General features: G+C 37.8%; 1 protein-coding gene and 1 non-coding gene across 3 annotated transcripts; one reads left to right on the top strand and one right to left on the bottom strand.

The window, feature by feature from the left end:
- The first annotated feature begins 613 nt into the window (after positions 1-613).
- Positions 614-16,053, top strand: LOC113060338 (EF-hand calcium-binding domain-containing protein 11-like). 2 transcript variants are annotated; one of them, XM_026229203.1, is made up of 6 exons: positions 629-782; positions 2,674-2,775; positions 2,980-3,075; positions 4,550-4,598; positions 8,616-8,717; positions 15,944-16,053. In XM_026229203.1, the coding sequence occupies exons 2-6, from the start codon at positions 2,749-2,751 to the stop codon at positions 16,036-16,038; spliced, it is 369 nt and encodes a 122-aa protein (XP_026084988.1). In that variant the 5' UTR covers positions 629-782; positions 2,674-2,748; the 3' UTR covers positions 16,039-16,053. The 2 variants fall into 2 exon arrangements, with proteins under 2 accessions (XP_026084987.1, XP_026084988.1); XM_026229202.1 differs by lacking the exon at positions 2,674-2,775 and having other exon boundaries at positions 614-782.
- trnak-uuu (transfer RNA lysine (anticodon UUU)) lies at positions 1,134-1,206 on the bottom strand. The gene has a single exon. It is a non-coding gene; the product is annotated as a tRNA-Lys (tRNA).
- Positions 16,054-27,094: the final 11,041 nt, after the last annotated feature.

Raw genomic sequence — 27,094 nt, 5'->3', positions numbered from 1 at the left:
CGACTTTAATTTCAGAATTATGAGTTATGTCATCATTTCTACTTTATACGTTTAGCTTTCAGCAAACGCGTGAGTTTTTTCAGATGTGGTGCAAGTGGGCTGCTATAAATATCATAAATATGCCTCTGATAGTGTTTTTTACAGACACAATGTTTCATGAGATCTTTAGTCAACGCATGGTTCAACATTCGAAATGTTTTATTTATTAGTTATTTTAAAAGACAATTATGACAAGCAAAGTTCATATACTACTAATAATAGAATTCTAATTAAAAACAAATTTGTGTGACAGTGTTTCATTACAGTTGTGTATTCAGTGTAATAATACTTAATAATACAAATGATAGCTACTTAATTCATGAAAATAATATAAAATGCAAATATCCTTAATGACCCTAAAATATACTTTTTCTTTAAGCGGTATACAATTTTTCCTTACACGTTAATACATTGTTTTGGGTGAAAAATGTTGATGACAGATTTCTTGAAATTAACTTTTTATATACAGAACTTTTATATTGAAAATAACGGACTCTTCATCGTGGATCATTCTCACGTTTCTGTCCAGTCAGCGTCTCTGGTACTGTGTAGTTAAACTGGTCTACTCTGCTTAGACAACCAATCCCTCATAGCCATAGGGTTTCCATGCTAACATCTACAACTTTCCAGAAGCCTTCAGGTTTTTATAAATATAGGTTGTCAGAATGCAAATATCCACAACTGGAAGAAGTTTTAGGATTGATCGAGAAATAAACAACGCCGAGAGGAAAAAAATTGAGTCGGTAAGATTTGATCTAATGTTTAAGTTAGTGTTGAACGATGTCAAGACGTTTGTGAAACAGCTTGGTGTGGATGCTGAGTAACTTTAAACATACATATACGTTATTAACAAGATGAAAATATTGTGATCAAGATAGGAGGTTCAAAAGTTATACGACAGAACACAACATATCACATTTTTGTTTAACTTTAGGTGAACGAGCATGCGATGGATTTGGGCTAACGTTAAAAAAAAAAGCTTGCCATTGGGGCAGTTAGATAAGTTAACACGTGAGGCGCGAATAGAAAAGTATCGATATTACTGATGCAAACGAATAAAACATTTATCTACAAACACTGAGGGAAAAACGTTTCGCCCGAACAGGGACTTGAACCCTGGACCCTCAGATTAAAAGTCTGATGCTCTACCGACTGAGCTATCCGGGCTCTTGGTCTGTTATAAGAGTGGGGCATCTAAATCACTAACTGCAAAATATATTTCGTATGTTTATCTGTTGTGAACAGCAATCTCATAAATCATTACAATAATTGCAAAGAAGTGATCTGCATAATATTGTCTGGCCATAACGAGCGTTGTGCCGATTTCGGTAAACTACCATTAGACAAATCCGCTACTAGAGGTCGCTATTCATTATATGTTTGTGCAGCATCGCGCCTGGCGCTCGTGAACGCGGCTAAAATGACGTAGGCTACTCTTGGGCCGAAATTGGAAGAAGTTTGACGTGAAGATCAAACTCCTTCAGGTGCTTTTTAAGGCTTTGAGGGAAACCAATGCATATAAAGGTGCATTTCAATAAATTAGAATGTCGTGGAAAAGTAAATTCAGTGCACACAGATGTTTTATTTTATTGTATAAAATAGAATAAGAATTTATTTAGATTAGATTTAACACTATTTGCATAAAGCAGTTTTGTGTTTAATGAAAAATATACCCAAAGTTGAAGAACAGTTACCATTCTTCAGTGTCCTTGCAAATATACACGTTTACTGACGTGACAGACGGTGATTAACCTCATCTATTTCCATAGATGGCTGTATTCGTATTGAGCACCCAGTTTGTGCATGTCTATAATACAAAATAAAAGCTTACGTTCACAAATTGAGCCTACAAAAGCAGAAATAGCAGAAAGTATAGGTCTGTCCGTGTATAAAAAAATTGTCAATCAGAAAAAAAGAAAAAAAAGAGAGTTTATTTTATACATACATTATTATATCCATATATATTTTATATATTTTCTAATGTCACAATAATATTCTCAAGGTTTACTGGGTTTTTCACTCTTTTGTGGGTTTTCACAAATTTTGAGTGTTGTACCTGTGTCATGACAAATCAGGTTCTCCCTACAAATCAGGATGACTATTATCCTAAATACAGAATTTAAAATGCGTATGGCTTATTATATTACATATATATTACTTATATTACTATATTACAGAAAAGAAAACTTTAGACATTACCCAGGGTAGCTTTGTTTGTTTTTTTAAACTAAAACAAATTCTGTGTGAAATAGAGAGTGGTGACAGATTTTTGGTAACCTGTTATGGTGCCCTGTAAGATTCTGACCCTGCTGTATCTGTGTTCTAGGATATAAAATAGAGGAGGTTATTTTAGACATCATTAGAGTAAATTTGTTTAACATTAAAGCCATTTTGTGTCAAATAGTGCAGGGTAACGGTAACCTGTTGTGCTGACTTGTTGGATTTGGTGACCAGTGTATGTAGTTGTTCACATTAGAAAAATACATAAGAGACAAACTTATTAAATTTCTTTTCAAGTATTGAAAAGAGGAGGTTCGCTATCATCAGAATGAGTTTGGGTAATATTAAAGCCACTCTGTATGAAGTAGAGTTGGAAACCATTTATTTATTTATTTTATTTAATCTGTTTTACAGCATCTCTGATTTGACTCCTCTATTTCACCACAGCATTTGAACAGACACCTCCTTCATCCTGCCCTGCTCACAGTAATGTGCATTAACACCAGACATATTCTGGTACAAACATTTACTGTACAAGTGTTAAACACTGATTCTTTTTCTTAAAATCGAGAAAACATAAAGTGTGATCTCTCTGTTTACAGTCCAATGCCAAATAAAAACTTCGATTTCTTATTCTAATGTTGCCACTGCTGGGGTTATACATCTTAATAAAGATTGCAGATCAACTCTGAATGTAATATCCATGTCTATGTTCTTTAGGTTTTCCAACAGTGTGATGTGGGTCGGAAAGGTTATTTGTCCAGAGAAGATCTTAAGATTGCAGTTGTCATGCTTTTTGGATACAAGCCATCAAAGGTAAAGAAAATAATCAGAATTGCTTGCTTGATATTCTCCAAAATATAGGGCCCTATGATTTCCGCGATGCAGAAAACACGCAGCTTCAGTCATTACACACACACGAATGCGCGCGGGACGCTCGCGTTCATTTCGGCATCTTTCCTCTCATTAAATGAGGACGTGAACACATGAACAACATCCAGAACTGCACTGAGAGTCACTTCATGAGCATCTGACCATATGATTTCAGTAAAACTAGTCATAGAATGTAGTATCACATACACAGAACTGTAAAGGTACCCCGTCAAAATAAAAGTCCGGCTTAATTTCATGACAAGTATTTGCCATTTGTTCTATTACTATTGTTATATTGCAGAATAACTTCTACTAAAATAAAACATATTTTTTTAAGGAATAATCACACAATTTTTTTTCCATGTTTTATCTTTAATAGTAAATCCCATTTGTTTAACAAAAAAAAGTTTGCTTAATTTTCAATAATTAAAAGATAAATTGAATTAATGTTTTATGCCTTCATTTGATAACCAGAAAAATGTAAATACACAACAGAATTTCAGAGGGGAAAAAAACATTTCGTAAGGCTATTTTAAGAAAGAAATATAACGAATTAAGTTGTTTTTATGCATTTAAATAAGTACACATTCTAAAACACAGAATAAGGTAACAATAATGGTGACGAAAAAATAAAACATTTCATAGGGCCCTAAACATGTAATTTTGGTTAATCTTTTAATAAATTGATGTGAAACTGTATATGTTTTATGATTTTATTTAATTGGACATACTTTTTGATGAATACAATTTAATTTAACCATTAAAAAGGAGTTGAGAAAAATTAATGCAGATAAAAACGGAATCCAGAAAAATGTAAACTAAAAAAACGGAATTTTGAATAAGATAAAACGGATTTCATAGGGCCCTAAAAATATAAATTTACTCTCTATTTAACTGAGACCCGCTAGGTTTTGAAATTGTATTCTGGGATATTGACTAGTGATATTCGATTCCCTGAATGAATCGTTCTTTTGGTTTGGATCTTCTCGGTGACTGAACGGCTCTGAGTTGAACCAGTTCACACAACTGATTTTAACAATTCGTTTAGGATGAACTGAAATCAATTTAGCTGTTCTAGAGCCAAAAACTCACGATAGCATTAAGCATGCACTGTTTTTATGCAAGGTCAAATCTAATAGCTTTCCATAGAAACAGCCGCTATTAAGGAATCTAGGTATACTTATCTATGTCGATAACTGCCAGTGGATCTATGTCATCAGTTTTACTGAACACATGAGTGAAAACATGGTTTTAAAAACTATTTTAGTGTCAAGTATATATATTTATTTGACTTTTCCAACTCGTAGAAAACAAATTTTAAACAGAAGGCGATTGGAGATGTTTTAAATACTATTTCAAGTTTTGTGTAATTTTCTTTATATATTAATTAACATCAATTTTGTATTTTCTCTTGCAGTCAGAGACAAATATTTTGATGGAGAATGGCTCTATTAAGGACTATCCAGGTAAGGAGATCATTTCGTACCTGTCATATTGCTGTGTATTTTAGTGTTTTGCGCTTCACCTTCAGCAGATGCTCAACCCACATTAATGTGCAGTCCAAAATTATATGCACAATTTCACTCCTGATTTATTTTTGTAGAAAACCAAATGTTCTACCACTCAGGCAAATTGAAAGGAAAAGGAGCTTGATGTAGATACTGTGTAATCTTTTTACACGTTGCCAGTAATGAAATCCTGACAAACAGCGGTAAATAATGTTGCCGTGAAATGCATACAGGATTTCTACAGGCCCTTTTGACAGACGGAAACACTGAGGAAAATGGGGGTTTGGCAGGACAGCATTTTGAGGGGGACATTAAATGGTTGAAGACCTAGATTAGTAAGTAATTTGTTTCTTGTTTTATCCCACAAGCAAATTGCTTTTGTATGCTGCCCTGTGGGAAACCAGAAGATAATCTAGTTAAAGTGGCATGCTTCGAGTGATGAAATATTCCACCATTAAATCTCGCTTAGAGCAAATGGTGAATTAAATTACCCCTCTTTTGAATTTCAGATGATTACTAAATTAGTGATGGTCTGGAGGAGAGGGTTGTTGGTGGTGATGTGGGAGGCTTGACTAGACTCATTCCATGGAAAAGAGGCCGCTTAAGGCTTCAGTGCACTGTTGTCAACAAATAGGCAATCCCAGCTTCAAAAATAAGACCAATATTATTTGATGAAATATTATCAATTATTTATTACCAATAAATGAGCCTGCAATATATTAAACTGAAACCACTTTTATTTGAAAATCTCTAATAACCTGTGAGCAGAATAGGATTGGAGAGATGGAAAAGGAGAAAAAGACTTTAAGGGGAGCTGTAACATAGCCACATATTTATATTTAAATATGGTCTATTAAAATTTATTCGAACCGATATATATTGTTAGTAGAGGCCTACAGTACTTGTTTGTTATTATAGCCTGTGATAATTAATAAATTACAAAACATTGTAAATAATAAAAATGTATCAAAAGAAAGTCATCCCACTCCACCATTATGTCTAATATCATCGCTTGGATCACGTGTCTGCATGTTGAACGTGATTTTTCTCCAATGAGGGGGAGGTGGGGGCAGAATGTTTGACGAATTCTATTACTTCACTGATTGTCTATTAACTGTGAGCAGACAGTGTCAGTCAATGCATTGGGGAAAACAGTGAACATAAATGGAAAGAAACAAAGCTGTGTGTCAGATTTTCCTAGCAAGCAACCATATTTTTAAAAAGAAGCCCCCAAAAAACACAACCTGGGACCCAAGATTTTTTCACGCAACTTAAAAAAAAAAAAGGAAGCACAGAGTTGCGTATTATAAGCGGATTTGGCAACTCTGCTTCAGTGCTACATGGTGTACACAATACTACTTCCACTTGACTAGTCCACTCACCCCCTTGCCTCTGTCCTTCTCTTTATCTCGAGAAACGGAGGAAAGTACTCACAGCTAGCTGTCACCTAATTGCGATTTCTAGTGCATCTATTTTTATCACAGAGGCATAAAAGCTTTAGGATGTGAGAAGTCATTGATTCAGAAATCCCTCCACAACAATAACTGATAAATATTTAATATCAGATTTTTGTTAGGATACAATGCAAGGCTCAAACTCTCCTTGCCCCCATGAGCGCCACAGATTAATATGTCAGAGCACATGCGGTAACCACTAGGCCTTTGAATAGTTTAGTTTATAGGTTTTAGTTTATTGATTCATAAGTTGCTTGCATGTGTCTGTGGCATTTTTATAGGAATACCTATAGGTTTAAAATTTTTGGTGTGGTAGAAACAAACGTTATGAAGGTATATGCACAATTTTGTGCTAAATTATTACACATTTCAGTGTAGCACATATCTCCTGCTATGTGTGTATTTTCAGTGTGCATAAAAGTAGGAATGCATGGTCTTATTAGTACCAAAATTATTTTCTATTTATTGGTATTGATAGATTTGTTGATATTGACTAATTTCCCACATTTTTTTATTGTTGTCATCAAATGATCAGTTAATCTTTATCAGTTAAATTTGTAAGAGTTTTTTTTTTAATGTTGCAATTTATGGGTTTATCTCCCCTAAAAGTGTAAACGTTGAGTTATTTTAGTTTTTACAGTTTATATATATATATGAACTAAAATATCAATTTATATTAATTTATTATTAACAAATTATCTGTTGGCACGAACATGCATATCATATAATCAGTATTGATGTGAATTTTAATTATCTGTACATTCCTGCATAAATAGCCAGCATTTGTTGAGAATACTAGAGGAAAACACAGATAATGTTGAAGCCCTATTTATTGAACTGCATTCAGATTCATGATAATGTAAACATTGGCTCGTATGACAAGTATTTGGTTATGACGGCCCTTGATTTGAAAAGCCCAGAAAAATGCTTGACTAACCAGAATGGGACAGTAGATTAGAGCTTAAGGTTTACATTTGGCCTTTGATTCTCCAAAATCTTCTTATATTTAGGCTGTTTGTACAACATTCAGCATTCATTTAATGTTTGTATTCTAGCATCCACCCTGGGCTGGAAGGGTCCGAAGTGAAAAGGGAGGAAGGAGGACATCAAATCATGTCCATGATTTGAAATAGTAGCACAAGGCGAGAACACTATTGCACATTTTCCTGTGTGTGTGCGTGTGTGTGCAATTAAGGCAGTGGCCTGTTCTGCTAAATGATTCATGTAAAAGAGGAGAGAAGATGTGAGGATCAGAGGGAAGGGGAGGGCAGTGTGAAGAAAACGAAGAAGAAAGAAGAGTCAAGTCAAGTCTGTTTTATTGTCAATTCTTCCACATGTACAGTACATACATACAGAGAATCAAAATTGTGTAGTACAGATCATAGAGAGGCAGAATTTAAGAAAGGGATGGGAAGGATATACCACCCAGTTGACACATCCTTGACTGATGGGCTCTGTATCATAGTGAATCAGTCAGGCCTGAGCTGGCTTCCTGCATCAGCAACGTTTAAAGGCAGGAGGGAAACAAAGAAAGAGAGATGGGTTTTAAATAGTTTAGCACAGCTCTTTGTCTTTCATTTGTTGCCAAACATGCTGTCTGGCATATGTGTAAACCTGTGCATTTGTTCTTTTTATTCTTTTTCTTTTTGTTCTTTTTAAGAGACTGCAAGTTTTAGGGTATTAAAAACTGAACTAGGTATGTACTTTGCGTCCATAAAATACTTTTATATGTGCTCAATAGACTTAATGGCTATGTGATGATAAAAGAAACATATTGCTTAGGTGGTGTTTGAAATCACTTCAGGCCAAAGTTGTCCCGATTCTATCAGAATTTGGCAGCACACATTAAAGTCAAAGTGAAATGAAAATTTAATTTATTCAAAATTTGTGTATCTTGTACACATTAGAACATGTCTAATGTCTAAAACATATCAGTAACCACATAGCAGAACCCTGGCAATCACTCTAGCATTGTGGGTGTGTTTCATTTGGTCAATTACCACATTTTTTCTTCAGGAAAAAGTACAACTCTGTTTACTAACTTGTTTTTAGAAAACAGTCCTTTCTGTGTTCATGTAGTATTCTTTTATCACCTGGTGTGAGATTCTCAGAGGATATATTACAGCGTATGTTTTGGCATGACTCGAAGTGCAGTGGAACCATCATGTCTGTCCCTGGATATCTTAATTAATTAATTAATGCCTTTCCCAATAGAGGTTTATCCCCAAGTTTCTCAGCCATGACTGTCAGCGTGGCCCACCCAGATCCCCTCGCCAAACTCCCTCTGTAGGTTTGGTGTTTTGCGAGAATGCTGTCCAGAACTCCCCAGCCTACCCTTTTCATCTCAATAACAGCACTCAGTGAAAAATTACTACCCTTCAGGCAGGAGGGAAAGATATAACTCCTTTAAACACAGTGCTTTCGGATGACTGCCATGTAAAGGAAGAGCATGCACTTCAGACGAGAGCTTTGTAATAAACCCAGTATTGTTTCTCTGTCTCTTTTTCTCTTTCTCTGAAAGGGGTCCTGCTGGAGCGGTTTGTGTCTCTCATGGGAAGGAAAATGTCAGCAGAAGATCCGTATGAGAAGAAAAGGCAGATCTTCAGTGCATTTGATGTACACTGTATGTTCCTCCTCTCTTTCTCTCTGCATCCTGCATGTTTGACACTTTTGCTTCAATACAATTAAGTCGATAGACTGCTTGCAGATCTGAAAATGCTAAAGAATGGCGAATCAGTTGAAACACTGGTCCACTATGAGCGAATCATCTTTTGGGATTGTTTTTTTTTTTTTTTTGTGCAAGTACTTGGCATATGCACATTAAATGTTTGTTTTAAGATGACATATTTCAAGTGATATTTCAAATAACAAAACTGTGCAAGCAAGAATATGATGAGTATGAATACGTGTCACATACAGTACTAAGTTTAGGCCCCATTAGCCAAGGAGAACTAGAAGTAAACAATGTTACAGGCCTAGAATAACTGAACAAATCACAGTATAGATTTAGCACTGGCAGGTGGACAGATGTGAACCTTCTTGAGCTGATTGGCTACTAGCTTTGTCCTGTAACTCAGCAGGTAGAGTGTGGTAGGCAAGGCAAGGCAAGTTTATTTATATAGCACATTTCGTGCACAATGGTAATTCATAGTGCTTTACATAAAAGAAGGTAAAATATACAAATATAACAAAAATAAAACAAGCAATTTTAAAACTGTGGAAATGATTTACAAATTGACTTATTTAAAATAAATTTAGAACGAATTTAAAACAAGTAAAAATACTAAATGATTTTACATAAAATACAGTGAATACGTAAAATACAGTGCAAACAGTTCGGACATCGCACATTGCTCATTCAATAAATGGACAGCTAAACATCTTAATTTTGAGTCTAGATTTAAATGTGACTAGTGTTTTAGCACATCTGATCTCTTCTGGAAGCTGATTCCAACTGCTGACAGCCTAGTAACTAAAAGCGGACTCCCCTTGTTTTGTGTGAACCCTTGGTATTTCTAACTGACTTGATCCTAATGATCCGAGTGCTCTGTTAGGTTTATATTCAGTGAACATATCTTAATTGTATTTCGGTCCTAGGTCATTGAGTGACTTATAGAACGTGGTACAATGTCTAGGGTTTCTAGCCCCCCTCCCCCCAAACCCCCAACCCCCTTAAAAAACATACATGTTGGCAAGAGAGGTACCTTTGAGTCGCTATGAATAAGTGTGTGCTCACTGGATGCAATGCCAGGTGAACTTGTCTCAGGGAAGGGACTATTTTTTTCTGAATAAATGTCAGTTCTTTGATAGCATATTTCTAATGTGTTATTTACACACGATGGTGGTAGTAATCCCCGTTACTGTGTTTATGACTGCAGTTTTAAAAGAGACCTGTTGTGACTGGGAAGTGTTTTCATATTATTGCAGTAGAGGGCGCTATGCTTCTTTTTTTTATTATCATGCAATGAATATGCTCCATCCAGATTTTTTTCTTCCTAGATATTTATGGAAAAAGAAATCTATTTTGTGTGATTTAACTAAAACTGAGATCTTATTTTTAAACAGTTATTACCTTATAAACTACAGTAATGGCCAAAAGTTTTGGCAGTGACATACATTTTGTGTTTTGCAAGTATGACACACTGAAAAACAATGATAATCATATCACAAGTTTTAAAGGCTTTTATTGGCAAAAAAAAAAAAATTTATATATATATATATATATATATATATATATATATATATATATATATATATATATATATATATATATATATAAATATATATATATATATAAATATAGTCAATATTTTCATTGTTGCCCCTTGTCTTCATAACCCCTGCAATTCACTCTGGCATGCTGGGTATTAGCTTTGTGGGACAAATCTTGAATGATGTTACTGATGATGATCTGTTCTTGCTTCTCGGAGTTGATCAAACTTTGTGGGCTTCTGCTTGTCACCTCGCTTTTTGAGGAATGACAACAAGTTCTCTATGGGATTGAGATTCGGGGAGTTGACTGGCCACAGATCCAAAATTTCTATGTAATAATTTGAGGCTCTTCTTTATCATTCTTGCTTTGTGGCATGTGCTCCATGATGCTGGAAAATGCACAGATCATCACCAGATTGCGCATGGATCGTTTGAAGAAGTCACTCTTGCGGGACGTTTTGAAACCATTCTTTATTCATGGCAGTGTTTTGGGGCAGAATTATGAGAGAGCCCTCTTTCTTGGTTGTAAAACAACCCGACACATGGATGGTCTCAGGGCGCTTCACTGTTGACATGTAACAGGACTCATGGACATGGTAGTGGTCAACTTTTCTTTTCTGAACAAATCGATTTTACAGATGTCCCAAACAGAAGGGAGCTTCATCAGAGAAAATAACTTTGCACCAGTCTTCTGCTGTCCAGTCCTTGTACTTCCTGCAGAATTTCAGTCTGTCCTTGACATTTTTCTTGGAGAGAAGTGGCTTCTTTGCTGCCCTTCTTGACACCAGGCCATTGTCCAAAAGTCTTGGACTCACTGTGTGTGCAGATGCTCTCACATCAACCTGCTCCTCCTCAGGAGGAGACAGTCCTGGTGCTTGCAGGACACTATAGGACATCCTGAAGACTTTTTCACTGCAGTCAAACCTCTCTCCTTGAAGTTCTTGATGATCCGGTAAATGGTTCTTTCAGGTGCAATATTCTTTGTAAAAATGTCCTTGCACGTGAAGCCATTTTGATGCAAAGTGATGATGGCAGCACATGTTTCTTTGGAGGTAAAAATTGCCAACAAGAACATAATGACTGGAAGTGCTTTTTTTTTAGCAATCAGTCTGCTCTTACAATCGAATTAGTATGATAGTGAATTCACGTGACAAGTATTCATTCACATTTTTTCATATGCTGCTGATATGATTAGTCAGTTAATGTTAGATGTTCATTTTGTGTCAGGAAAAGTATTTTTTATTTTTTTGGCCAATAAAGCTTTTAGCAGTTAATTACAATGCATCTGAACACAAAATAATCTAGAATCAAGCTGAATGAACACCACAACAGCTTAAGCAGTATGTCACTGCCAGAACTTTTGGCCATGCTTGTAGAAAGTAAAATACAATGTTCCCTTTATCTTTAACTGCTGTTTCTGAAGTATTTTGCCTTATATGAAGTCATACTATGAAACAAAGTTTGAAGCTTCAAGGTTGGGTAGAAAACATAGTAAAATGGGTCTCGCTGTCTCTGTGGATCATTTCGCCCTGTTTGTAGGATATTCCAATGAGAGGCAAATGTATAATAACTAATTAATTTTGTTACAGAAATAATTTCACCGAGTAAGTTAGGAGTGACCACAGGAGGAGGCTATCAGCTGCCCTTGATTGAATCAGCTCAGAATGGTCGAGGGATCTTATTTCATTAACCCTGCCGACCCACCGTTACAGAAGAATTATGGTGTGTTTGAGCAGAATATTTCTACATGTGAAGGCTTGCAGCTTCTTGCCTGAAGCTGACTCTTTCATTCACTTATTGTCTATCTCTTCGGTATCTCATTTGCTTTCTCAGACTGCTTTGAAATATCTCCGACTTCCTGCGAGACTCCCAATCAGGTTTTGGAGCATTTTTACATCCTCCTAGGACCTAAAATAGTCTCCAGCAATAAGTAGTAGGCATTTAAAAAATACAGTTGGCTTTTAATTAGAATTGTGAATGTTAATGAACCATCACATTCATCTCGAGGACCAAATTGCTGTGAGCGAGTTCACTCAACCCTTGTGCGAATTCTGAGCTACCTGAAAATTAGCTAATTTTAGAACCGAGATTGGAAAGTCAGATTCTGACTTATATTTAACTCAACCAACCTAGTGTGTTTTTGGACTTAACTTTGTAAATCAGCATTGACAAATGATAGTGCTATGAAGTGCACTTAGTATGAAATCTGGATCGTTTTAAAAATGAAATTGGCTTTAGAGATGCTCCTATTGATCATTCAGGGTCTAAAATCTGCCGATTTTCCACATGATCGGCCCGGACAGGGGATCAGCCGGTTAGCCACTTTACTCTGTTTCTCAACAGCGCTGTTTAGAACTAAAACTCATGGATGGCGTGGTGGCGATAGTTATGATATGTTGTAAAGGCCCTCGCATACTGAAATTGTCATATGCGTTTTTCCGTATTTGGCATCCTAAAAAGTTGTCACACTGAAAGCCCTTGCAAATTGAGTCCGATGCCTAATAATTAATCCGTTGCAAAAAATTTGCAAAACAAAATGCAAGTCTTCAAGCAGTGAGGGTGATTTTGTTGTCCTCTCTTCTTTCTTTTCAAATCAGTACCTACCATCCTATTTCCAAGCTGTTCTACAATCACCTGCCACAATCTGTCTATATATTCTGTCTATTTGTATTCCGCACTTTGTTTGTCATACAGTGCTTTGTGCTGTGAGGATCAACTTGTCAGATGCCATTCTGGATTTTGCTATTCGCTTGAATGGTGGCGCTGAAATGTCAAAACACCCCTCAAAATGCAATTTTTTTTTTAATGATATACAAAGGTTTTGAAGGCAGTGTGTAAACGTGATTGACACAAAATGAGGTCGTGATTTATTTTTAACACGCAAAAACTCCTGATGAGAAGGACCTTACTCACAGAAAGTTATAGATACATACTAAATTATTATTTATATATCTTTTTAAAATATATAATATAGGTAAGCAACACACAACCAAGATGTTTCCCTGATTAACAACACGATTGCAATGTGACACTGATTTTATACAATAATAGTTCAATAAACAAAATTCAAATTAAATTACTAACATTATAGACACAATATAGTTTTTGCTCAATTTCGCAAAGGGAAACCAATCAAAAGCCACAGGAGAACTGTTGTGTGTCTCACTTAAAAAAGAGCCTCTGTGTTTCTTTGCAGTGGAAAGATAGAGTTTGTTGAAACTGATTTCATTTAAATGATAACAATTCTACAGTTTCTTATTGTGACTGAATTAATTGAAACAGTGTCAGAATTTGATGTAAAAGATGGCACATTCGCTACATTTAATAAGGTTAGGGGGGAAATTCCCATTTATAAACAAAGTGTTTTGTTATATACAGCAACTCATTTCAGCTAATTAGTTGTTTCTACCTATTTCCAGTCACAAACCACTTATTTTGAGAGTTGTTTTGATTGGGGATATTGTAATGTTAAATAATTTATTTTATTATTTAAATTAGGGTTGGGCCGATAGACGATGCCAGCCGGCATCGTGACCCCCCCCCCCCAATCCTCTTTTGAATGCACAATCGCTTTTTAGTTTCACTTTCACTTTCGAGATTCTGAGGATCTGCAAATCATTCGCCATCGTCCTCAGTCATCTCTCCTTACAACCCTAATTTAAATACTTTTTTTTTTTGCATTGAAAAAATTAGATTTTTATTTGTATATGCTATCAATTATAGTTCTTAGAAAGCAAATCTTTGAACAGAATCGGAAGGACAGCTGTCCACCAGAGCTTACATGCCAGCAAAGTGTGTTAATAATTTCAGTAGTTCCCTGATTGATTATCTTTGTTCCTTTGCCAGCTAAGCTTAAACCCTCTGTTCTGACTTTCTTTGCCTGATGTTCCTGTCAGACTGCCAACAGAGGCAAGTCCTCTCCTATCTGTGGCTGAACAGTTTGCGCTGGATGGGATGTTTGGCTGTTTCATCTGTGCCGTCACCCCCGTCTTCATCTTCAATGGGGACGCGCTGGAAGCTAAAGCGTGCTGAAGTGCGTCGCTCCCATTCAGAGCTGAAGTGGCAGCCTGCCTGGTGACAGAGCATGCTCCGTGCAGTTGGAAACCCTCCCATTCTCACCTGGTGGGAAAGTGAGCTGAGTTCCCTGCCGATTCCTGCTCATGCATTGTCGTCAAAACATTTGTTTTCTTGTGCATTCAGTGAATAAATCATGCAATTATGCACCTTTCTAACATCTCAGATCTTTTTACATTTAATCATTTAGCTGACGCTTTTATCCAAAGCGACTTACAATTGCTATATTTGTCAGAGGTCGCATGCCTCTGGAGCAACTAGGGGTTAAGTGTCTTGCTCAGGGACACATTGGTGTCTTACAGTGGATTCGAATCCGGGTCTCGCACGCGTGTATATGTGACTTATCCACTGCGCCAATACCACCCATATTACATATGGGATGTGACATTTTTCTAGATTTGCACAGGTCCTGTGGTTTCCGGAGGTGTCCGCTTTCATCCCTATTTTCGTGGCTGTGGAGGGCAGTGTTTGGTTTTGCTTGGTGAGCTGCTGTTATCATGTCCGACGTGTTGACATGCATGTCACAGTGCTCCGTGACCCCCACCTCCCAATAATCCCCCCACTCTGTGCGCCACTGTGCCTCTCATCAATTCAGCAGACACGCTAAACAGATTCCACTCTCAGCTCTGACTTTGGATGCGAATGCTCTAAACTTCCCCTTGGGAGACATTTCCTACAAATCAAAGTAGGATTGCATGCCAGCCGCTGAGAAGGCACAACAAGCTGTTCCTTTGAGCGCTCAGGAAGAGGCTCCAGGAGACACTCTGAGATCTCAGCCAGTCTTACTTCTCGCTCTTCCAGTATCAGGCAAAAACTGCAAGTGGCCTTAGGTATACTTCATTTTCCACGCCGTCTTGCACACAGTCGAGTGTGCAAGCTTTTCAGAGCATACTCCTTTAACCACAAGTGTGGATGGACATGTTTAGTGAACCATTCTTTTCAAGTGCTCAAGATCACTCACACATGCACTGTTGTATGGCTGTTGATTTTATTGTTTAATAAGATTACTTCAATTCCTTTTTTTCATGGTTTTGAATAAAGATTAGCAAATGTTACAATTAAACCTGTTGGTGATATGCCAATTGTTACAGTTAAGAAAAAAAAATTTGAACATTTCCATAGTTGTAATCAGCCATTCACACAGAATGTTTAAAAAAAAACAAGACACGGTCATTGAAATGAGAAACAATGCAAGGTTATGTGATGTGAATTGAACTTCTTTTAACTTGAGCACTGCATTTTAGAATGCCATTTAATGCACCAGACGTTACAGGAGACTTTAGATGCTACCTCAGTGGACTAAACTGATGACAAAATTACGTTACACAGACAGTCTGTGGGCCAGAGCAGAATGCACACAAGGGAAGGTTTACTTTTGGCTTTATCCACCAGCCTTTTAGGTGGTGGAACAAGCAGAGAAAGCAGATAAGCAAAAATAATGAGCGAGCGCTCTCAGGTTTGCTTATCTCATCCTCTTGCTTGATCTCATGCAAGTGTAACATATTTGATGTTTTAAAAGTATTAGTCTTGTTAACTCTTGCTCTGGCTTTTTGCTCTCTACAGGTCGTGGCTTCTTGAAGCTGGATGACTTCAAAAGTGCCTTCAAGCGAGTTGCTCCTCATCTGCCAGAAAGGACTGTGCTGGAGGCTTTCCGGTAAGAGTTCAGGTGCATGTTCTCTGACCCCCCCCTGTATCTCTCATGTTTCCATCATCTTTCTTCTTGATTTCCTTCTTTTCCAAAGTAGATTACAGAGGCAGATGGATGTAATTATGCAGTGAATGTGTAGTTAGAAAAGGATTTTTGCACCCATCAGTCAGATCAGGCCTCCCACTTCAACCTCAGCAACAAGCTTTTGGCCGGAGCTTTGTTACTCGAACTCCTCCTCCTGAAAATGTTTGATACCGTCCCGTGTGAGAGAAGCACAGGTCTGAGAGTCTGGAGGCTTGCGGTGTTGAGATCTGGCTGCTCATTAGGGTGAGAACAGTTCCTTTGTGCCATGATCCCTGTGGAGTTTCTCATCCCCTTTCCACTCGTGTTCAGGCTCCTTGGCTACACCACATGTCTCTGAGCACCTCATCTTCACCGCCTCACTCAAAACTGCTCTGAAGAGGTGGGATTCTGAGTCTGTGCATGCTGCGCGTTCACACCCATTTCAAACAGTTATCACTAGACCCAGAGCTATTGCTGGATCCCAAAGCCAATATGACATTCGACAATCTCCCACTAAGATCTCTGCATTACTTTCGTACCATGATGTATCTAGAGGTTTCAGCGTGTCCCTGTGCTTGCAGTTATAGTGACACGTTATTATCAGCCCTCAGCTGAGTCTCTCTTCTGGGTTTCTACTCCTTTTGAAGAGGTGATGTGGTTACCGTACGCAGTTGTGAGACGAGGGCAATTAATCTCTTTCATCCTTTGTTTGAGGGCTCAAGAGCTTGGAGATGCGACACACATCTCCTTGTGCGCAAACTGTTTTTTTTGTTTGTTTTTTTGGACAGATTTAGTGCTCTGTTTGATGTGACTCATCCTCACACAGTTGGCCACTGCTGCGAGTTGCAGCTACTAACTGTTGAGAGCGCCGGTTAACATATGGACACCCTCTCACACCACACAAACCATGATCACAGACAGCGTGGATACCTGCGTCCATCTGACCTTAAGCTCAGATGACCTGTTAGGAGGCGATAACCTCAGTGAGTCACTGTTTTGCTATGACATTCCAGCACCGCATTGGCGGAGTGACTTATGAGTGCAGGAGGCATTATGGCATTTTTTTTTTTTTTTAATTAAATGCCACAGTTGTGTCAGAACTAAAGCGCTTAGGGCTTATGTCACGAGAAATCATGTAGAGTGACTTCGATTTGTATCTAGCGACTTCTCATTTGGCATTAGGATTGTAGCTAATTATTATTTTCAAAATCGTATAATATAATGATCCAATATTAATCTGCTAGGTGATGAATCATCTTCATTAGACCAGACCATCTTGATATTCTTTAGATCCCAAAAGCACTCTCTGTATTTCTTCACAGTCTTTCCTGTGCCATTTTTTATGAACACAATCTTTTTAATAAGTAAGGGATAATCATACACGGTTAGCCGTTGATTATCATTTATAGCTCAGTATCAGAATCCAGTATTCAGACAGACAATGTAATAAATAAAAAATATACACCACAAGTAATGTCTGATTCGCCAACTTTTTTTTATACCCAAAAGTAATCTAAATTGGTATATCACTAGCTTGATAAATAACTTTTGAGTAAAATATTGTCATTCTTTTTGTATTATTTCTATACTATTACTATATAAATTTGATACATTTTGTTACATAGTTTTTGGATTTTTTTTAAATTAGATATTTATAATCTATTTAGCTTTATTTTAATAAATTCTAGTTTTAGTTTAGTTTAATTAAATACATTTTTGAGTTAAATTGATCTAATAATCAGACTTTATTTCTGCTTTATTTCAGTTTATGAAAACTGTTTTCTTTTTCCTTGTTGACACTTTATTTTAAGGACCAATTCTCACTAATAACTAGCTGCTTATTAGCATGCATATTACTAGAATATTGCATGTTTATTAGTACTTATATAGCACATATTAAGGTCTTATTCTACATGACCATGTTTTAGAGCACTTAATCCTATCCCATAACTAAACTTAACAACTATGTTACTAACTATTAATAAGCAGCAAATTAGGAATAAATTGAAGCAAAACTCGTAATTAATAGTGAATATGTGATCCCTATTCTAAAGTGTAATATTTTTTACATTTTTTAATATCTTTATACATTTTTACTATCAAATAATGCAGACTACTTGTTTTAGCTCTATTTGGCAAAGCTGGTGATTCCCTTTCGTCCCCTCAGGTGTTGACCTTCACCAGTTGATGCGTATCTCCTGTTATGAACAGCTGTGTAGATGTTTGACTTAGCAAGAGTAGAGAAGCACCTGGAACAAAGAGGAACACTTGAAGCTCTCTCTTTTTGTGTGTATGTGTGTGTGTCAGTGTGTGTGCGCTCCGCTCCCCAGCTAGCGCATGTTCAAAGTCATAACCTTCACGCCGCTGTGGGATCTTTTTTCCTCTCTCCACCTCCTCCGGTTCTCCTCCGCCCCGTCATCCTGCCACCGCTGACAGAGTGTGGTAGCAAACGGACCGAATGGAAAAAAAAATTGAATTCCAAAGAAAAAGTGAAGGAAGAGCGAGAGAGCTCACCTTGAATGTTATGTTTGGAGTTTATCTGCAAGCCCAGGGCTGTGTTTAGAAAAGATTATCACAATGATAAGTGATAAGAGGAAATGTCTGCCGTTGGTGTCTTTTTTAGAGGGCGCATGGGGTGCCCCGTGTGCGTGCATGCATGTTTGTGCATGTTGTCAGGTTCGCTCTTCTTTTATACCCTGAGATGAACTGAAGTCTCTCTTTTGAATCTGTGTTTGTGTTGCGAACCCTTTGTGAAGAAAAGAGCAACACCCTTTTCCTGTAATTTTTTTGGCATAATTAGAGCAGAACAATGGAGCGCCCTGTAGGCTTCACACCATTAGCAGACGTGCTGTTGCCTCTTTATGTGCTAGAGATTGATGGACATGTGCTGCCTCTCTGAATGAATGTTAACACCGCCATTTCTCCCTGCTGCTTGTTGCCATGACGACGTGGTACGCAGGGCTGGTGCCATCACACCTTGAGCGCTGCCTGCAGTTGTTTTTCTTTTTTCTTCTTCTTCTTCTTCTTTCACTACTCTCTGCTTTTCTCTTTTGTTGTCGCCGTTTCCAGAGCAACTATCTGCCATCACCTTTCCATAAATACCTGCTGCACACACATTCTTACAGTTCTTGCGTTACAAGAATGCAGCTTTTTTTCCCATCTTATTCACTTTATCCTCCTCCCCCTCCACATCGCTCTCGTTCTCTCACCCGCTGAGGAATCTCAAGTTTCTCATTGTTCTCCTCTCTGAAGCCCAGCTTATGCCTTGTTTTGCTGACATACTTGTCCTTACTAATAAGTCTAAAGGAAAAGCCCATTTTGCACTGTACATCCTTTGGTGTGCATCCTTTTATGTGCATTTGTCGACTGAGTTATTGCATATCCATTAAACCTGACCACTTTGCATGCATCTTCTTTTTCTTGTGACTGTACAGGACAAACTGAAGTGTTATGAGAAGTGTTATGTTGGTTGCTAAAACAGAAATCCTCCAATTCACCTCCAGCACAGGAATCAGGACCAGCAGGCTTCTAGCGCACCTTTTTTAGGATCTGCCATTGTCTCAGCAAGCATAAAGCATTCCATTTTAGTAAATTCAGTAAAAAAAAAAATCGAAAATCGCTGTTTTTACCTGGCCCTAGTATATACTGGATGTCGTTTACAAGCATAGTGGATTTTTATTTCAAACTTGTCAGTTTAACTTTTGAATTAAGTAAAACAATGAGAAAAGCCTGTATAATAATGGAACCACTTGCCCTTATCAATGAAAAATGTAATTGCATCTCTCTCTCACCATAGCGATGAGTGCCGGTTTACCCGTACTCTCTAAAAACGTTGTGTTCTCTGCGTCTGTCTTCAGACTCTCCCTAATCTGAAATGGAGGCTAATGAAAAAGTGAATTAATTAGCATCCCTAAATTAAACTTCTCTTGGAGTTTCGCTTATTAACCATTGAGGGCTTTTTATGTGCCTTTAAAAACTATTCATGCAAATTACTTCACAATGTAAACGCCTAAAGCCAACCACAAGGTTATGGCGAGTATCTCACTTTCACTCTCTCTCTAAAAGAAATTATTTTCATACCTCTTTTTTTTAAATATGCATGCATCATGCCTCCGGTATCTCATACTGGCCGGTTTGGTGGCTTCAGTACTGAGGAGACCTGCCTCATGTAGGAATAGGGTCACGACTCTTTCATGATATTTTTTTCTCCAAGAGTGGCGAAGAGAGAGAGATGAGGAAAAACTCCTACAGATCAGTAGCAAATTAGCCCTGCCTGGTCTCAGCATGAGTGCATTTACAGCATATTGAGAGTCTGCCCTTTCCCTTTGCCACCATATCAAGGTAATTACATTTCCTTTGTAGTGCTCTGAAAGGAGGTATTGCTGGCCTGGAGTTTCACTGCCCGCCCATGGAAGCACAGAGTGCATAAATCCCTTAAAATAGCTCTTTTTTTCCCCCACTTCCAGCTGCCACAATAAGCTTAATGAAGGCACAATAACGCCACAGATTCAGCTCTGTGCTTGACACTCAAAGCCAATGGTGAGCTGAAGAGTGGCTTTTAGAAACATAAATGTTATTCCTTCATACATATCACATACACAATCAAACTCTCTCTCACGATCGTTTGACAGTGCAATGGATCCGATTTTGTGGGAGGTGGAATTGTTGAATCTAATATCAGCTGATTTCCTCAGTCGCTTGCGTTTTTGTCACTCTTTGTTGGAAAAATAAATTGCTTAAAAAGGGCAAAGCCTGTATCAAGGCTTGCATTATTTTCCCGTCTGTACTGAAATCTTCATCAGCCATGCACAGATGCAGAACGGTGATTAGGAGTGAGACAAAAATTATGCTTAGATGAATCTTTTCATTTTAGATTTTCCTTTGTTGACCCATTATCCGCTTTGTTTTGTTCTCTCTCTGTCTGCTGCTCAGTCTTTAAACGAACGAGCCGGTTAAAGGCAGACTCAAAATTCAAGCAGGTTTGCCAGAGGGTAATGCAGTAATCACATTGGTTCCCCTTAGAATGGGCGAAGGGGTGAGGAGTGCTTTCCCCTCTGCTAGTGGCTGTTCCTCCAGCCTCTGCATACGTCTGGCTGGCTTCACTTGCACATGGAGGATAAACATACACTCTGTGTAAAGGAATAAAATCCATTTCTTTTTGGATTGTTCCACGTCTGCCTTAAAGACATTTAATTTTCATATACGTACCATTTCTGTTTATAATTTGGCTGCCATATATAACAGATTTTTATCTGGAACCTGATTATTATTATTATTATTTAGTGCTTGTCAGTTCATCGGAGTTTTCCAAACTGAAATGTCTTCGATTTCTTTTTAAGCCAGTGGCTTCTAGGGAAAGGAGGAAGGGGAAAATCAGAGTAATTCCACTGGGATATTTGTACATTGTGTAGTTGCCATGACAATTACATTAGTCTCCACTGGCAATCATCCACCTTGTTGGAATTCTAATGAGGAAGTTTCCCCCTCCTCTTTTTTTTCTCCTCCTACTTTTTTCTGTCTGGGTGTGTGTGCAGCTATCACGGATCTCCTGCCATAGTGGAAAACTGCGTTCCTTGAAGCGAAAATATAAGTGCCTTTTAAATAGGGCCACGGAGGGGGCCACGGTCTGCTGTCTGAGAGAGATAGCAGCATGCTGCTGGGCTATGCCCATTACTCTCTTTCCCGGGGTCTAGGCTAATAAAGATGGGTTGATACGTCCCTCAGAACCTGCCTCAGAAAGTCTGATAGAGCAAGAAGTGTTGTTTCCAGGAGGGAGTTAACATTGGTGGTGCTCCCCGAAGATGGGCGATAAGCATGCATGCCGAAAATTGCTTTAAAACCGTACATCTGGTCAGAAGCATTGTAACAAACAAGCTTGAATTTTTGCTCTCTTTTTTAAAATGGTACATTTCTGTGTTAAATATGCTTTTTAAATGTTATTCATTTAATTTTCACCTGCAGGCATATCCGTTACTGCACATAAGACACCGAATTTCATGCATTTGATGTGTACTGGTGAGATCATAATCTAATGAGTGATTTAAGGAGTCTCTGGAGCTCTGAATGAATCAATGAATTAATTAAGGCTATCAAAGAAAAAGATCTCTCTTCTATTGAGGGTACGTTCTGACGGAGCTCAAATCACGCAATCTATTGAGGTTTATTTCCTGATATAAATGCAAGGTCACTGTAGCCCTTTTTTACCAGCATTGATGTTGTCTGTGCTCTTTTTTTAGTAGTGGTACTTTTTCTTACCTTTGATGGTGTGTTTTACAGTAGAGGATACGTCTGCGGCAATTTTACATGTCAATATTCTCATTCTCATTGTGGAAGAAGAAGCAGTGGGAGCTTATTTGGTCTCAACACTGTAAGCTGCTCTTTATCAATGCTTATGTCTCTCATAGTACTAAATTAAGATGCTGAATTGGGCTGAAGCCACAGGACAAGCAAATTCTCTCCAGGATGAGGGGATACAGGAAGTGCTCAAGCTCCAAGCCATTCTGAGCCAGGGGCATTAAGTAAATCCTGGCCGTTTACTGTGTGTTGGCTGTGTGTGTGTCTGATGTTGATAGGATGGGATTGCAGGGATGGAAGGAAGCTCACTGCAGCACTTGTGTTGGCCCCGCATTCTCCTCCCATAAGGACCTTATATAACCCCTGTTCATGTTTCTGCTATGTTGTGCCATGCTCATTATGTTCTCTATGACTTATCAGAAAACAAATCTTACACAGACAGCCTTTTCAAAACTGCTTCAGAAAGTAATTGGCCACCTAATATAATATTTGAAATGTGTAATGCAGGGGTCTTCAAAACATTTAGAAAGATTTAGCAGCCAGGTACACCTTTATATGTGGATGGTATGTGGTGTATATAGAACTAAACTTTTGCTTCTTTAGCTTTGCTTGTTCCTTTTTTTTCACCAAAATTGTTTATATCGAACAATAATTATCGTGGACCCCCTGATGAAGACCCCTGCTCTGTTGGAATGAATAGCTTGCTCTGTGAAACAACATGGGTAGAGGCAACAGAGCTGTTCTCTAGAAAATATCTGGGAAAGCCAGATTACTAGTAAACCAATTATGTTGGCAATCATATTATTGCACTGGACAACATTTCTCTTTATAGTCGTCATTTATGAAGTACACTGCAGGCTTTAAACTGTTGGTTCACCAATATGTTGTACATCAAAGACAACAGGGCTTGTTTTAGCACAGTGCAATAGAATTATGCCGCCGTGATGCATTCGCAAATAGTTTTGTCAGAGTGACAGATTTTCTAGTGCTTATATGAAATACTGCTGCATTGCATTCTGCTGAACTGTAGTGATTTGCAAATGGACTTTAAAACATAATGAAGATAAAAATGTTTGACAAAACACTATAGAAATCCTCCACTACATTATAAAAGTATTTTTAGCTAGACTTGACTGGTTTTAGAATGATCTTGGAAAGAGTGTCCACTTGTATAAATTTCTTTTACCATGTTGGATATTCGAAGGAGCTATTATTGTAAAAGTAAATGCTCTGTAGGAATCATTTTAAAGAATTTGTTTCTGCACTTAGAGTGAATAGCTGCTCAAAAGCTCTTATGGTTAATGCCAAGTATAGTTCTTATTTTTAATATCCACCTCCCTTCGGTCAGAGAAAACAGGCGTATTTCTATAATATAAGAAGTCTTTTTTTTAGGGCTTATTCCATCATGCATTTTCTTTCCTCCCTCTCTGTGTAGTTCTGATATTCTGAAGTGGAGGAGTTTTCCTTGAACTTCTTTCGTGTGTCTTGGATCTCATTATGTTTAATAGAGGCTGAGGATAGGGCTTTAGTTGACATGGTCCATTATTATTTGAATGAAATGTTTCTTTGAGCTATTAGGAGCATAGAGGCAGTAAGCATATAAGAAATGTCTCAAAATAAAGCAGTCTTCTAAAAGAAGCTACGTTAAGTTTTGGTTTAAATAAGAGGTTTTTTTTTCCTGTGTCTTCAAGCTTAAAGGTATAGTTTACTTAAAAATAAAAGTTATGTTATGTATTCACCCTCATGTCTTTCTAAACCCATATGAATGACTTTCTTTTGTAGATAAAGCATATCAAAAATGTCCATACTGAACTGAACACTGAACCCAGCACTCTGTTAAAACTTGTACGTGTCCAACAGAAAGTCCTTCAAAACCAATATTGTTAGATGCAAAAGAGTATCTTTGATCTCCACAGGCAGTTTGCTTATGGACTTCTTCTGACTGGTCAATGCAGGAATTAGGTTTGAACCGATATGTGTTTTGAAGGCCGATACCGATTATTACAGAAGTAAACTTATAAACAATATTTTGATCCGGTATATAAGTCCGGGTTTAAACTGAAAATTAATGTTAAAATTTTGAATAACAAGGGCTCTGACAAAAACTTTCTTTAAATGCTTTAAAATTATTTTATCGGCAAATCAAAAAAAATACCGATAACCATAAAAAAAGCTTAATATCGACACGATAATCAGCCAGGCCGGTAATCGGTCGACCACTAGCAGAGATGGCTACCCATAATTTCACTGCGGTCATTATAGACTGCTGATCTGAGGACATAGATCAGCTTATGCTTGGTTGTGTTTTATTACATTTCTGAGACATGAATTCACCATCCTGTAGAATGTAGCTGTGAACTGTTCACTCAAACAGCCTGTTAGTTTAGAGAACTAGAAGTATGTCCTAAGCTGTGAGTCTTGTGATTGGCTGTCTGAGGCTGAGGCTGAGGCTCATGGGAATAGCAAGATCGTCTCTCTCTCTCTCTCTCTTTCTCCACAGCCTTTCCGCTGTCACATTTTTATTATTAAACAAACACTGCATGGAAGGTCTGTCTTCAAAGGTGCAGGCCATTAAAGGTTTTTTGCAGCCGGGATTGTGGGGCGCGTGTTTTTGTGACACACATTACGTAAGTCTTGTCTGAGAGATTGAAAAGCGAAGCTGCGGATTCTGTTTGTGTCAGTTAGTCGCAGCAATGAATACTTACTCCAGATAATGCTTGTTTGTTGTTTTGCACAAAATAAAAATAAATAAATTCTGGGACGTTTGTCAGGGGGCAGGTATTTTGTGTCCTTGATTTCATCACTTCCTGTTTAGGCTTTGATATCTCTTGCGAGAAAAGAGATGATTAACTCTCTGCCTCGTTTCTACAGGGTTCGTTTTCACGACAAGCTACATTTTGCAACTGGAATGGAAATTGGTCCATCTGCCAAGTCCAACTAGCCAAAACATTCTGATTGTGAATAATTAAGTGGGTTTTAACCTACATTACATGAGTAAAAGATGGTTTCAACTCATGTTACAGTCGTCAGACAGACTGAATCAGGAAATACTTGAATATTTAAAATTAAATTTTTGCAACTTCTGAGTTTAGACACTTTCTGTGTCTCTAAAAGCTTCCAGTCAGATTCAGATTATTCTTGGACTCCTGAGCTGCCATAATGATGTCTCTCTCATCATCAGCAAGTGTAGCATGAGCGAGAGAGTATGCTTTGGAGATGAAGATGACAGCCCAAAAGTGCTTTTTCTCCCCATGATCAAAGAGGATAACTGGAAGGATTGTCCCATGAATAAAGCTATCAGACACCTGCAGGTATAATTACCTTGTTCAGACGTGAGCAGAAGGAGAGAGCAGGGTTGTTCAGACCTGAGAGCACAGAGTGGTGAGGAGACATTAGAGACTCAAAAACAGGACTTCTGTTGGAGACGGTGCTGTTTACTGTCAAACGAGAGGTTTTTATATTTTATATTTGTTCAGTGAACTAGTTGCAAACAAAATACTGAAAAAGTCATTAGATGCTTTGTATTATGTGAATAATTCAACAAATAAAAGAACAGATCAAAATGAAATAAACACTTATTTGTGATTTTGCCCTGGGCTTTTCAAACTGGAATTAAAAATTATTTCCAATTTTTTTTCCATTATTATGATTCAGCTTTCTAGATTTCAGCATCACTTTAGCTTGCTTACTGGGGTTTGTAACCTATAAAAGTGTGGCCATATTAACCTTTATTACATAACCTTAATTTAGCTGAAGTTTCAGTTAGTATGACCAAATCCCATTCACTTGGTTCCTATTGAAATTATTGGAAATTCGATGGTGAAAATTCACTGTGCTATAACTTTGATCGCAACTTTATGGGTTATTTCCCAACCCCAAGTATTAAACTCAGTTGAGTAATTATTCCTCCATTATTTATGATATGGCCACAAACGTGTGTTTGGTTACTAAAATTGTGTGGTTTGTTTAGGGGAAATACTAGCACTCAGAGTGATCAGACTTCACAAAACATGTTTTAAAAGTGAGGGTGTGCACCTTTGACTGCTCTTAGCCAAAAAGCATCCACGCAGAACACCAGTGCTCAGAACAACTACAAAGCACCACATATATTTATTTATTTATTTGTAAACATGTGCATTTATAGTGCATCTTGTAGTTTTAGATTACATTAGATTAGATTATACGTCCATATGTGTTTGTTTCAGTGTTTCAGATGTGTACTCAAGCTAGTATAAGGTGTAGACCTTACTGTAATTCCTTCAAAGGAAGTAAAAGTAGAAATTATTCATAGGGAGCTCTCTCACATGTGCTCTGTGGGCATTCTTAGCTGTTGTCTTGGAAACAGACCTCCAGCCATTTGTTGGTATGACATTCCACTGCTGTGCTTATTTTGGGGGGATTTTTATTTAGCACATCAATGGATGAGATTTAGGTGTAGAAGAGGTGTGGTGTGTGTGTGTGTGTGTGAGAAAGTGTACCTTGGGGCCCAGGTGCCCTTATGCAGTGCACCTTTTATGGGTGCGTCCCACTCTGGGCCATGGCGCAGCATGTCCCCTCTCACGCCAATTAAAGACAGCACATAGCCAGTTATAACAGGCCCACCTCCTCCACACAAGTCCTGTGCTTCCTGGACAGGGGGAAATAAACACATTAAAATGGTGTGATTAATCCATCTTGCAGAGCCATGGAAACAGTAAGCTGCCGGGCTG

The sequence above is a fragment of the Carassius auratus genome, chromosome 42, assembly GCF_003368295.1.
Source record: "Carassius auratus strain Wakin chromosome 42, ASM336829v1, whole genome shotgun sequence".
In the NCBI taxonomy this organism is placed as follows: domain Eukaryota; kingdom Metazoa; phylum Chordata; class Actinopteri; order Cypriniformes; family Cyprinidae; genus Carassius; species Carassius auratus.
The sequence above is the reverse complement of the archived record's forward strand: the minus strand, read 5'-3'. Positions and strand labels throughout refer to the sequence as shown.

Bases quoted from the DNA above. Each gene is read 5' to 3' on its own strand.
- LOC113060338 (XM_026229202.1), top strand. From the start codon at position 705: ATGCAAATATCCACAACTGGAAGAAGTTTTAGGATTGATCGAGAAATA. The intron at 783-2,979 runs GTAAGATTTGAT...TATGTTCTTTAG, and splicing joins AGAGGAAAAAAATTGAGTCG to GTTTTCCAACAGTGTGATGT. The intron at 4,599-8,615 runs GTAAGGAGATCA...TTTCTCTGAAAG, and splicing joins CTCTATTAAGGACTATCCAG to GGGTCCTGCTGGAGCGGTTT.